The sequence below is a fragment of the Aptenodytes patagonicus genome, chromosome 9 (genome assembly GCF_965638725.1).
Source record: "Aptenodytes patagonicus chromosome 9, bAptPat1.pri.cur, whole genome shotgun sequence".
Taxonomy (NCBI): Eukaryota; Metazoa; Chordata; class Aves; order Sphenisciformes; family Spheniscidae; genus Aptenodytes; species Aptenodytes patagonicus.
Window position 1 is genome coordinate 16506256 of NC_134957.1, and position 13053 is coordinate 16519308.

Sequence of the window (13053 nt, forward strand, 5' to 3'; positions counted from 1 at the left end):
CCTCAGATGGTGGGAGACAGGGAGAGGGAAAGAGAGGGAAAGAATTTACATAGGTTTGAATAAAGGGATTCTAGAATATAAATTAATTGGCAGTTTCATCCTCCACGGGAATGCTCACAAATAAAATCAGTCAGTGTAATCACATACTATGAATACCCCTAAGCAAGAAAACACCTTTAACAATTTCTTTTTCTCAATTTACTTTGTAAAGACTAATTAAACACCTTTCAATGGACTCCACAGAATTAGTTAAAGTTGCCTTGGGAATGAATAGAAATTGTTCTAAATATGGTTAAATAGTTAGACTGCACTACACAGGGTGGATTTGCAACACCACTTTAAAAAATTATATGAAGAGTAATTAACACAGCAATTAAATCACAAACTAATTATTTTTCTCAGACTACATACGTAGACCAATTATTTGAGTCACAGTGTGAATCAGAGGCACAGATGTGACACAGTAAAGATGAAACTTTTTAATAAATATTTAAATGATTTAGGAGCACTGTTTCAAATCCTTATGTAACAGCAGGAACAAAATGTAGTCTCTTCAATTTCTTCACAGAAGGAACAATCTGTTTTCTAACACAAAGTACAACTACATTATGTAGCCTTTTGTTGTAAAGCATACTTACGCAGCACAGAATTGATATAAATTCAGTCCTAAGGTGAAGAATACCCTTCATATTTTTGCAAGGGCTGACCTGACAGCATTCGAATTCCCCAGTGTATTTCCAACATACTTATCAAAGTACCTTTTTGATAGCCTGTCATCAGTTCTGACTTCTTCAGGAGTAGTCCTAAAATTTTATTTACTGCCAATTCACAAACTGTTCAAATTCTATCAACTTTATAAGGCTGCCCTTTTAATGTGACATGTAATGAATTACATTAAATTGTTATTAAACAGTTCTCTCACTGATTACTGCCCTTCAGAGAAGCCCTTGCAGAACATGAAGAGGAGCAGATTAGCATTACAGCATGAAATGTGTAAACTATGAACTAAACACCTAAAAGAACAAATCTGTAATTTTGAAAGTAGCTAACGGTATAGAAAAGACAGCAAGGGGCACAATTTTTCATTTAAGCTGAAGCAATGAAGATTCATAATACGGTGATAACAGCAAAATCCAATGTAAAAACAGCACAGCACTTACTAGTGGAATTACTCATGTATGTAAGTGTTCGCAGAATGACAGATTTCCTGCAAAGCTCATCTTTTACCACAGGCAACTAAAAGGAAGGCCTAGAGCCCAAAGAAGTCTAGATGGAGCCTTGTTTCTTTAAAGAACACTACTAATTAAAAAAAATTAAAGCCTGGAAAAATGGACTAAAACATATGGTTCTTTTTCACTGTAATTCTAGATGTTTTCAGAGTTCTCAATAAGCCTAAGAAATAGATTAATTCCACAACAGTGACTTTTTAGCATTAGACCACATGACAATATTAGTTAATTTCAATATAAAGACAAGACCATGCCTCAGAAGAAAAACCAATAATGCACGTAAAGAATAAGAGAGTCCTGTCAACTTTTGGAATGGAGATCTCTTTGGACACCCAGTAGTTAAGCATCCTGTATAAAGGAATTAAGACTTTATTTTCAGGAGAAGCTACAAAAATTTAAAAAAAGACACAACAAAATAAACCCATGCCCGCTATCAAAAAGCATGCTCTAGTAAAAATCACATACTCCATTCTCAAGGTCAATTTTCTTTTCCATTTCCTACTGATTAATAACGCAACATGAGAAAGAAAACTTCTTACACTACAAGAGCAACAGACATGAGGAATAATTCAGCTCTGATCATGACTGGGAACCTGGCTCATTTTAACAAGCAAAGATAAAGTAGAAAAAAACATTAGGATAAGCAGTTCCTGTTATTCCTACCTACAGCACACTTAGTACGCCCAAGGGTCAACTTATCCCTATCATCCTGAACTGTGCCAAGTTACACTTGCAGCTTACAGAAGAAAAGATTGCGCCTATGTTATTCTAAGAGAGCACCAAGGCTTTAGTACCTGATGGACTACTGCAGAAAGCAGGCAATCGGAAGTTGTAATATGAAGTCCATAGATATATTCTGAAAAACTGGAACCACATACTACTGTCAATCTCAGGTTTGCAAATAATTTTAAACATTTAGAGGTCACGGGAATGAATAATGAAGCGAGAGGATTAACCCAAAAGTGGATCCTGCACTTTGTACCCTCGTCTTTCACTTTATAAACTCAGTTAGCATCTAAATCATAGTACGTACCGCATGCAATGGACCAGTAGACTTGAGAGTCTGGTGTCTGATGCAGGATGCGAAATGGGGCGACTTTCGATGTAGAATCCAACACAGCATCTAATGTTCCCACGAGAAGACCTGTTGCATTCAAGAAAATGTATAGAGCATAGTGAAACTAAGGTTTTGAAATATACACTCACTTCTGATTCCTTTCTTAGTGAATAGGAATGTAGTGTATAGGAATTAGTCCAAGTAAGGACTAATGAACTCTGAGAAAATAAGAAGCACAAATGAGTAAAGCAAAAAGTGCTCCCAGAGGAACTTCTTTGGGAGGTGATGATATTTTGATCTAGTAAAAACCATTATAAGCACAAAATGAGGGTGAAGAAGTTTTTTGAGATGACCCCCTTGGAAGCGATAGCCATGTAGTATGGTAAACCAGAGGATAACCTGAAACCTAACATGGTAGTTCCCAGCCTTCAACGAGCACAAGCAGTAATTGAACTACCTCTTAATTAGTCATTTACTGTTGTTCTGTTTTCCAGTCACAGGAAACATCTCTTAGGAGACTAATTCCATTATGTCTGATTTTTATAAAAATCCCACCATTTTTACATGAGAACACCACATCATACTTTCTGTACATACAAAAGTTTTGCTGCTCATACCACATATAGCTAGAAAATGCCTGCCATTCTTCATAAACAGTCTATCAGATGACTCCTACATAAAATATGGAACACTAATATTTCATCCTACCATCACATGCATAAGTATATTACATGAAGTGCATTATACCCATATAGATTCTACACCCAAGGTACAATGGCCATGTCACCTCCCTGCCACTAGATATTGAATTCGCTCCTATTAAACAGAGTTCAGATCAAAATATACTCATTTCATTGAGACATACTTCATTTCTCCATAACTGGGTGCAAAAAGTTTCCTGAGAAAATGAGTATGCATTTTATTTGGGCTGCCAAAATCATTCTTTCTGCACAGTAATAAAAATATTAGCCCAGATATCTTAAAAGTTCCTTTCAAATCTAAGAATCAGGGAATTCTAAAAGAAGAAAAATCCATACAGAAGAAATACAAGCCTTTGGATCCTAATGCACAAGTAAAACTTTTTCTTCTTGTTACAACAGAAACAAACATACAAGCTACAATATCTTATGCTTCCTTCCTGTATTTCCTATGCTTGCCATCCTTCTAGCATGGCCATATAAATGGAAAGTTCAACTAAAGCAAAGCTACCAAAGCAATCACACAGAGCTTTTACTCTCCTACAGAAGAACTGCAAAATAAGAGATGAGATTACCCAAAAAAATATGAGAGATGCAGGTACCCAAAGAGATGCTGTAAAGTCTGTTCCACAAACCTGCTGAGATCATGGATGCAGGGCATTCCCAAAAAAATACTATTAGGGTAGAGAGCTTGTATGCAAAGTTAATATATCCCTTATAGCACCTCTAAGTACCCTTCCATGTTTAACGGAAAATGATCTTTTGATTCAGGTTTTTAATATTCCACAGAAGCATTAGATTTAGATCATTTCAAATGCATCCCTCAAAAGTTATTTCAGAATTTTTAGGTTGGCTTCTGGTACTTTTTGTTCCACTTTCTTTCCATTAACCCTTTCTCAAATTCTGAAAAATAACGATTGTGACAGAATACAAGAAAGCAAAGTAAGATAAAATTGAGAAGTCTAGACAATCATCCTCAGAACATGGTTTCCTAAGGATACACTTTCAGCATAGAGCCTGTGTGACTACCTTACTGTGGCTATTCAAGTTTCAGAATGCTTTTGCTTCTCTTAAAAAAAAAAATGGAAGTGAATAATAATGAAAAACACAAAAAAAACCCCAAAGACCAGTACGTTACATCAATCAAAAATACTATCTTGTCTTGTCTGCAATTCATAGATTGTAAGCTACTGTTGGAAAGTAGAATTTTTTTGTAGTTTCTAACTGAAGTCAGACATTGAATAGATAACAACATTTATGTCTGTTTAAAGAGCTTTAGCTTACTGAGTGAGTCATAACACTGAGCTGATCTCAAAGTTGGCTTTGCTTCAGCAAATGTTTTAGTATTTCATTCACAATTCTCCTAATATAATTTACTGTTATGATATACAGTACAAGGACATTAGTCACCATTTATAAGGTTAACGCAACCACTCAGCTTGAGAGAATGATTACAACAGTGCACTAGGAAGCAGCACTCCTCAAAATGCCGTAAGTTTCTGTCTACTTGGAAGGTCATTAGATTTTAGATACAAGAAACTGCACCAGGTTAGTACCAGTCACTTCAACAGTCCCACTAGTCAATACTGCTTGGTCCACGAATGTGACATAGATTACAGGTTTGCGCTTAAGCCGATAAATACTCAATACCTTACGAACTAATTCCATGGCTATGGCCACTGGCATAATTGCGAGGAATCAGCAGAGTCTCACCTTCTTACCCTAGTCCTGAAAGTGCTCTATGAGCTGCGAATTTTTTGAATACTGTATTATCAGTTAGGGTTTCCATAACTACAAGTAGTTGGGTGCTTCTCAGCAAGTACTCCCTTTTACTGCTGTTTCCCAACAGGAAATCAAGAACCATGTTCACCCAGGCAAGTAAGACCACTGCTGAGCGGTTTGCTGGCACTCTACTAACTCCATTCATACAAGCCTACTAAAGAATGATTCACTTCCAGGGTTGCAGAGATTTAAAATTCACCTGTGTAATGACAAGGATATTAATTGTAAAATAAAGGAGTAGGCAACAAAAGAATCAGTAACTGCGCAGCCCAGAAACTAGCATTATCTCCATAAGGGAGGCAAGGGGAAAAAGCAGCTCAGGCCATAGTTGCCAATCCCTTGCTAATGAAATGCAGTACACGTTGCTCTCAACCAACCAACTTTAGGGACAACCTACAGAAGGTCATCTATTCTCATCTCTGCTCAAAGCTACACCCCACAGTTTCTGCTGGGGATTCCACCTAAATCATCCTCTTGCCTCACTCGGGGAATGACTTCAGCTGTAGATATGGAAGGTGCATATTTACACAGAGAAAGGGCTCTGCTTTTAGAAAACATTTTCAGTTTCGTAGCTACTTGAGTAAAACTACTGGGAAATACCCTAGATACTTAAATAAATAGGGTAAAATACCCTAGAACAAAATAAAGGGCAAGGAATCCAGAATAGCTTTGAAATAAGGATGAGTTCTTCCCAAAAGTCTCTAAACACTCGGTTAGCAAAATATCAACATTCGCTGAAGAGCAATGAATTTTGCTCTCAGCTGTACCAATTTATGGCAATAAAGCCAGTATGTTACATGAAAATAACTGCCCAGCATTTTGCCATTTGGGGGCAACACTACTTTGCTTTTCTATATTTATTTCACCAAGTACATCAAAAGACTATTAATATTCGCTTTTTTTTTTGGTCCTTTTCAACCAACAATCTCAAAGATTTTTTTTTTTTCCCCTGGAATAGCTGTCAGTTACATCTTTTTTACTGCTAACATTCTTCTTTATTTTAAATGTGTATATCATACCCAGCAATCTGACTACTTCCTATCCTTTGTGGGACTAGTGTAAGGCAAACAGAATAATATAAGTTTCATTTTACCGATGAAGAATCGGAAGCAAAGAAAACATGCTGTTGTCTTTTTTTAAAAGAGCACTATTGTTCTGAAGCATAGTCAGCACAAACCTGTTCTCTCCTCTAATGCATAAGAGTACCTTTGAGGTCAATAATTAATTCTATTAAAACTGGATCAGACAGCCTCCTGATTTGCTACATTAGAAGTGTTAAGGGACATAAAACATTTAGAAGACTGTAAGAGTTCCTTACAAACAGAAATGTTCTATTAGCACAACACTGGTCAGCCCCATTACACTAAGGATTCTGGAAAGTAGACACTTCGATGTACAATTGAGTTCTCGCTCTTAGTTTATTTACATCATCATAAAAAAGAGCTGTTTGAAATTACTGTAAAAGCTCTCCCTGAGTGGCAACAACTGCAGAAAGTGATATTCTGCAGCTACAGACAGTGTCATTTTGGCAATTACTGCTCACTTCTACAATTTGAAGAATTCAAAGGCTAATCAGAGCACAACCAAAGGGGAAAAAATACTGTAAAACAAGTAAGTTTGTGATAGATAGCTGTGGTGGGTTGACCTTGGCTGGACGCCAGGTGCCCACCAAGCCGCTCTATCACTCCCCTCCTCAGCTGGACAGGGGAGAGAAAATGCAATGAAAAGCTCATGGGTCAAGATAAGGACAGGGAGATCACCCAGCAGTTACCATCACGGGCAAAACAGACTCGACTTGGGGAAATTAATTTAATGTATTGCCAATCAAATCAGAGTAGGGTAATGAGAAATAAAACAAAACCTTAAAACACCTTCCCCCCACCACTCCCTTCTCCCCGGGCTCAACTGCACTCCCGATTTTCTCTACCTCCTCCTCCCTCAGCAGTGCAGGGAGATGGGGAATGGGGGTTGCGGTCAGTTCATCACACAGTGTCTCTGCTGCTCCTTCCTCCTCACACTCTTCCCCTGCTCCAGCGTGGGGTCCCTCCCATGGGAGACAGTCCTTAATGAACTTCTCCAACGTGAGTCCTTCCCACGGGCTGCAGTCCTTCACGAACTGCTCCAGCGTGGGTCCCTTCCACGGGGTGCAGTCCTTTGGGAACAGACTGCTCCAGCGTGGGTCCCCCACGGGGTCACAAGTCCTGCCAGCAAACCTGCTCCAGCGTGGCCCCCTCTCTCCACAGGGTCACAGGTTCTGCCAGGAGCCTGCTCCAGCATGGGCTTCCCACAGGGTCACAGCCTCCTTCGGGTGCATTCACCTGCTCCAGCGTGGGGTCCTCCATGGGCTGCAGGTGGATATCTGCTCCACTGTGGACCTCCATGGGCTGCAGGGGGACAGCCTGCCTCACCATGCTCTTCACCACGGGCTGCAGGGGAATCTCTGCTCCAGTGCCTGGAGCACCTCCTCCCCCTCCTTCTTCACCGACCTCAGTGTCTGCAGAGCTGTCTCTCACATATTCTCACTCCTCTCTCCCAGCTGCTGTTGTGCAGCAGTTTTTTCCCCTTCGTAAATACATTATCCCAGAGGCGCTACCACCGTCGCTGATGGGCTCAGCCTTGGCCAGCAGCAGGTCCATCTTGGAGCCGGCTGGCATTGGCTCTATCAGACATAGGGGAAGCTTCTGGCATATTCTCACAGAAGCCACCCCTTGCAGCCCCCCCGCCCCCAAAACCTTGCCACGCAAACAACATACAATAGCAGACATCCTTCATTTTCTCATACTTCAAGAGCTAAAACCATTTACAGGCATTCTCCTAAGCTTTCAGCATACAGTTCTTAGGTACATGAAGAGACTCGATAGAATCCTACAGAGGATACCTCACAGCAAGAAAGCCTAGAGCAACCTTAAGAGAGGTTTTAAATAGCTATGTCCTGACAACTAAAATTTCTAGGTTTGAAGAAGTATAAATGTGAAGAATAAAAATAATGAACTTCAAATGAACTTTTTTAGTTGTTTTTGTACCATAAAGTCAACCTGTTAATAAATTGTGAATTAAAAAGAAAAATAAATCTGAAAGGCACTGTAATACCTAGATATAACTGCAAGGAATAAAATCAATAGGAATAGTATATGAAATATACAGATTTACTACAGAACTGAAATCCATTGCATAAGCAAGCAAAGACAAATTCAAGTAACCCAACTACAATTTAAATAGACTGTATTTTTCAGCAAAACCTTTTTAAAAAAATCAGAAGATGCAGGTTCATTGAAACCAAAACTACCAGAGTAACACAGCAGATGCTATGTGACTTCCACAAAGGCTTCTCTGGCGCAGGATATTCCAGGGGAGAAACACACATCCAGAGTGAACTGTTGCCAAATTACAATGTAGGAGACCCAAACTGTAAATCCCTACTATGGTAAATATTATTTACAGAGACAGGATAAAGCTTCATTCCGTAACAGCAGATAGTTTTACATTTTGGTTCAGTTTCAAAAAAAAAAAGACTGAAGCCCCAGTTTTCACTAGATAAACTAAGATACAAATACATACCATATAAACCATGAAAAGCCATCGTCTCTGTGTATTTGATTTAAAATACATGAATGTCAACTTGTGAATATGACCCTTTTTTCTATTTCCTCAAATTAAGCACAGAACTCTCTCTTTCAAGTGAACTTGATCTCATGACTAAGAAACCTCAGCTTAATGAAATACTGAGCATGGGCAGTATTGCAACATGCAAATGTTCTTAGTCAATTGAGATGTAAAACAGGTTAGTTTAAGCCTTCAGTGAAAAAAGATTTCATCTCCATTCACAATAACTCAAGTACATTATGGTCAGTGGTTTCGACTCAGGTAAGACAATGATAACTCATTAAACTAACGTGTGTATCCAAGCCCTTGTGTGGCGATCTATCTTGCCTATCTGTCGCAATAAAGATATCCTTGAAAGAAGGGAAAATTAGAAGCGTAACTCTGAAAAAAGGTAAGTATTAGTCTCGTTGGTCGGTACAGAGAAAAGTATCACAAATATCACAACTCCTCCTTATCTTTGCTTCTGTATAGCTAAAAAGCTGTATAGCATGAATTGGGTAGCATGTGCTGGTCATTTTCCCACCTGTCATCCCCAAATGTAAATATGCTTCTTAGCAGAGTAGTGCTATTTGTCTCACAAATATATGCACTGCAAAATAATCTTTGCTACAGCTGCTGAAAAAAATATGCAGCGTAGATCATTTCAGATCTTTATTAATCTAGTGAGTTTTCCTTTTGATTCCGATCACAGTTGAGGACCTGCAGCAAGCAAGCCACACCAAAAGCTCAGTGTGCTAAAACACCAGCAGGTGTAAATGATTTCTACCATTTATTCTACTACTGTATATTTAGTGATGTCACAGCACAGACCTTTAAGTTTTGAAAAGCAAGCATCTTCTTTGCTGCATACCGAGTCTAGCTACAGCACGTTTCCTCTCCTGTCCTGCAGTTCCTACCAAAATAAATTTCTTTAAGTTTGTACAAAGATCACCAAGTACTTTTTTAATTGGTCCACCAGGAAATTCTGTTAGAGACAAGGTCCTTGCCATTGACATCCACTACTTGATAATACTTCAACATTATTTCTTTTGACAGATACCAGATAAGGAAAATTTCCCCAGAGCACACACACAAGCTTCCTCCAAACTCCTATGCCTGTGAGCTAGCTAGCAATGATGCAGACAACAAGCTACATCTTTTAAAAAGCAGGAATACCACCAGGGGCCTTCTACAGATTCAGGATGGCAATAACTGCCGCAGAAAATCCAGGACTTGAAGAGTCAGGGTTTTTCCCTACCTTTCCAAGCACGGCACATAAAACAAGCAGGGAACACTAGTTCCAACCATGTGTTTCATTGATAAGTTTTTCTCCTCTCACAGTTGCATTTGACAAATTTCTCAAGCAGAAAGAGGCAAATTGAAACAATGGAAGCAAAAAACAAATAATTTGTTTTCTGACATTTCAGTGAAAGATTGGTATTTTATGACACCAAATACTCATTCGTATAACTAATCCAGGAATACCCATCTCCTACTAAGGTCCTGTCTAAACCATAACCAAAGCAACATCTTTGTGACCAACATGCTTAATCTCACTAGACCTTGGTTATGGCATGTGCATTCACAATACAGGTTTTGTGTCATCATAACTGTGCTTCAGCACATGGGCCATTTTGCCTTGCTATATTCTCATCAATACACTCTAGAAAACCTGAGTAGCTCTCCCATAGTGGCTCTGCAGAAGACAGAACAACCAGAGGACACAGTCACGTGGTTGCACTGCCAGACATACAGCAACATACTTTGGGACAGCCTATTGCATGCCGAATTACCAGGAAGTAGAACCAGTCAAACAGGTCACAGGATCTGTATCCTTAGGTGAGGTCTAAGAAAGGAAAGAAAATGAAATGTAAAGCTAAGCAGGTGCATACCTGCAGGAAGAGAGCCAAAGCTAAGCAAAACCAGCACAAGATATTTCTGTCCATTTTTATCCACTCTAGCCAACTCAGAACTATGTTGTGTGTGGACACAAGCCTAAGAGCTAACTGTATCATCTACAGATTACAAATTGGTCCTGCTGTAACAGTCAATCCAGAAGGGTCATACAAACAAATCCAACTGCAGCCTTCTTTCTAAACCTAGGACAGCACCAGAATTCCCAGCCTCCCTTCAGGTAAAAGCCTCTGCTTTCATCTTTTTTCTCCCTGGTCTGTACCTTCTCCAGCTATTGGCTGCTTCCTCAAAACTCACATCTCCCCTCCTTAAAGTCTGACTTACTAAGTGTACTCCTGTATTCTTGGGAATCTTTTGCTACTGCCTCCTCAGCTAGTCCCCATTACTGTTACCCAAACCCTGCAGCACTGTTCATCTTTCTTCCCATTCCGGTCTTGAGGCTTTGCCCCTCTCTTCCCTCAAGACTTAGTCTTGCACTGCTGCCTGCCCCTTTCACTCGTAACTCCCCAGTCACCTCCAGCCTTGTCTCACCAGCTGAAAAATGCTGTTCAGGAGAACAAGATTTTACTTGGCACATTTGCGATGACCTCATAAGATAACAGCTGTTCATTGTTTTTTTGTGAAGTAAGTGCTAATTTTCTTGAGTGACACATAGCAATATGAAATTAAAATCAGGCATAGCAAATTATGCTAGCTTATACCTAGGAGGTTTGAATATTTTCAAGCCTGCAAACACAAATGTAACTGCATTTTTTCCAATTTTCTTGTTAATCTTTCTTAATCATAATTTTAATTCAATAACATCTCACTCTTTTTGTTTCTGTCCAGTGAAAAACATAACTTGCACAGATGAAATCTGTATGAACCTAACATTATGAGAAAAGCTACAGAAATAAAATGTGCAATGCCACATAAAAAAAAGCATGCTACAGGAACTATCCCATTCGAGTGTTTTTCCACGCTGTCAAATGCCATCAAGGACAGAAGACTAGTGATGGAAGCCTCACCTTCAACAAAAACCGAAGGGCACTAGGAGGCCCCAGCTGTCTGTCCAGCTGTAAGCCTATGAGGATGTTTTTAAATCTAAAAAACTAATTCTAGTTCTTATTGTTTCACTTTAGTCACAGTTCTTAAATGAATTTTATCACACAGAAAGACAACCTTCATACCAGCTCAGCTTCCTTGGCTTCCAAAGATACCAGGGCAGAGAATGGCCCATCTAGCCTGATGACCACAAGACTTCCAAGGTTGCAAAATATCACCCTTGGTTCTAAGCCGAAGCCTAACATTACCTATCTATCTATCTATCTATAATATTATGATATGCCTAGAAGAGAATCTGGGATTTTGTGATGCTTTCTTTTTACACTTTCCTTGCACCCTGCAAGTGGTTCAGATGCCAATGAAGAATGCCCCATCTCCAGCTGGGAGGGCTATTTCTACATCTGAAATTCATCAGCCAAAAGTCTGGACTTTGTGTTTTTGTCCGGTAGAATGAATAAATGTTTCAACAAGACAATTATGCTTCATTTTTAATAAAGCTTGCTTTATGATGACACAATTAGAGAGAGCCTAGAAAACCCAGAGAGATGCAACTCATGCAAAACACCCAAGAACCATATTCCACCCAGGAACAACTTTACTCTGCTTCCCTGTAGCATTTCTCCTTGACAGGGTCAATGACAGACGCCACCAGAGTATGAAGGAGTCAGTTCTAGTCTGAATAGCTACCACCACAACAGAGGGCTCAGTGGTAGCTGGGGTCCCTGCAGAACGTAATGATACAAACAGGCAAGAATTAAAAATAGAAACTCAGCTCCATACCTTGAAGGTCTCATGAAATAAAGTTTATTATACAGCGGTCAATGCCCTGTCACTTTCCTGACCTACCCCTCCTGTCAAGCTCCATCAAATCATATGCTTGTTTTTAAAACAAGTGATCAGAAATGCCTTAGCAGGAGCTCATTTCAAACAGCCTCAGATGCACGCAGGAAAAGGGATTTGGAAATGAGCATCTTGCCAAAGCAAGACAGAGCCGTGATTTCTTCTGACGTCTCCTCTTCCAACAAGCTGCAAATCTAACTCTGCCAGGGCATTCGTTGGAGCACAGGGCTGTTAAGCTAGTACCAAGTGTTGGGCTACACTGACCTCAGCTCTACGTACCACCCCGAGGGTGGCAGCTGGCCCAGGGCAGGCAGCTGCCCCCAGCCCTGCCAGGATGCACATCCCCACGGGGCTCCTCTGCGCCTGGGTGTCATGCTACCACGGGCACCAGCAGGCCCCATCCCACACGGAGTGTGCCGGAAACTTCATCAAACCTTCCTTTTCCCTGTGGGATGTCCTTTGAAATGCCTCTCTCATGCAAGGAAAAAGGGGGGGGGGGGGGAGGGGGGAGAAGGAGAAAAACGAGAACGACATGAGAAACCCCATGAAGGTCAAGGGCTCCAAAACTCGGCCAGGCCTTCTCCCTGCCCCTCTGCAGCGGGGGGTCCCAGGACCGGCAAACGGCCATCTTCTCCCTCCAGCCCTTCCTCCGGCCCCTTTTCCCGCCGGCCCCTGAGGGACCGGGCCTGACGCGGCCCCGCCCCGCCACAGAGCCCAGGGGAGACCCTGCCCCGGCCCCCGGGGGGGGCAGTACCTGCCAGCCCGCCTCCGCCCTCCTCGCCGTAGCCCCGCCGCCTCTGCAGCACGAAGTACTGGTTGGAGCGCTCCTGTACCCACAGCTTGAGGGCATTTTTCAGCAGCACCTCCTCAGGCTTCAGCCACATCGTGGCGGCCCCCTCACTCCCCG

At 40.9% G+C, this 13053-nt stretch overlaps 1 protein-coding gene across 1 annotated transcript in view; it reads right to left on the reverse strand.

Annotated features, from left to right (window-relative positions):
* TBC1D8B (TBC1 domain family member 8B) overlaps nucleotides 1-13053 on the reverse strand; it is a 38731-nt gene extending 25678 nt beyond the window's left edge. Inside the window, exons 1-2 of the mRNA XM_076347247.1 lie at nucleotides 12901-13053; nucleotides 2263-2373 (exon numbers count right to left, since the gene is read on the reverse strand). Coding sequence (XP_076203362.1) covers nucleotides 2263-2373; nucleotides 12901-13030 — 241 coding nt within the window. The 5' untranslated portion in view covers nucleotides 13031-13053. The remainder of the gene's footprint in view (nucleotides 1-2262; nucleotides 2374-12900) is intronic.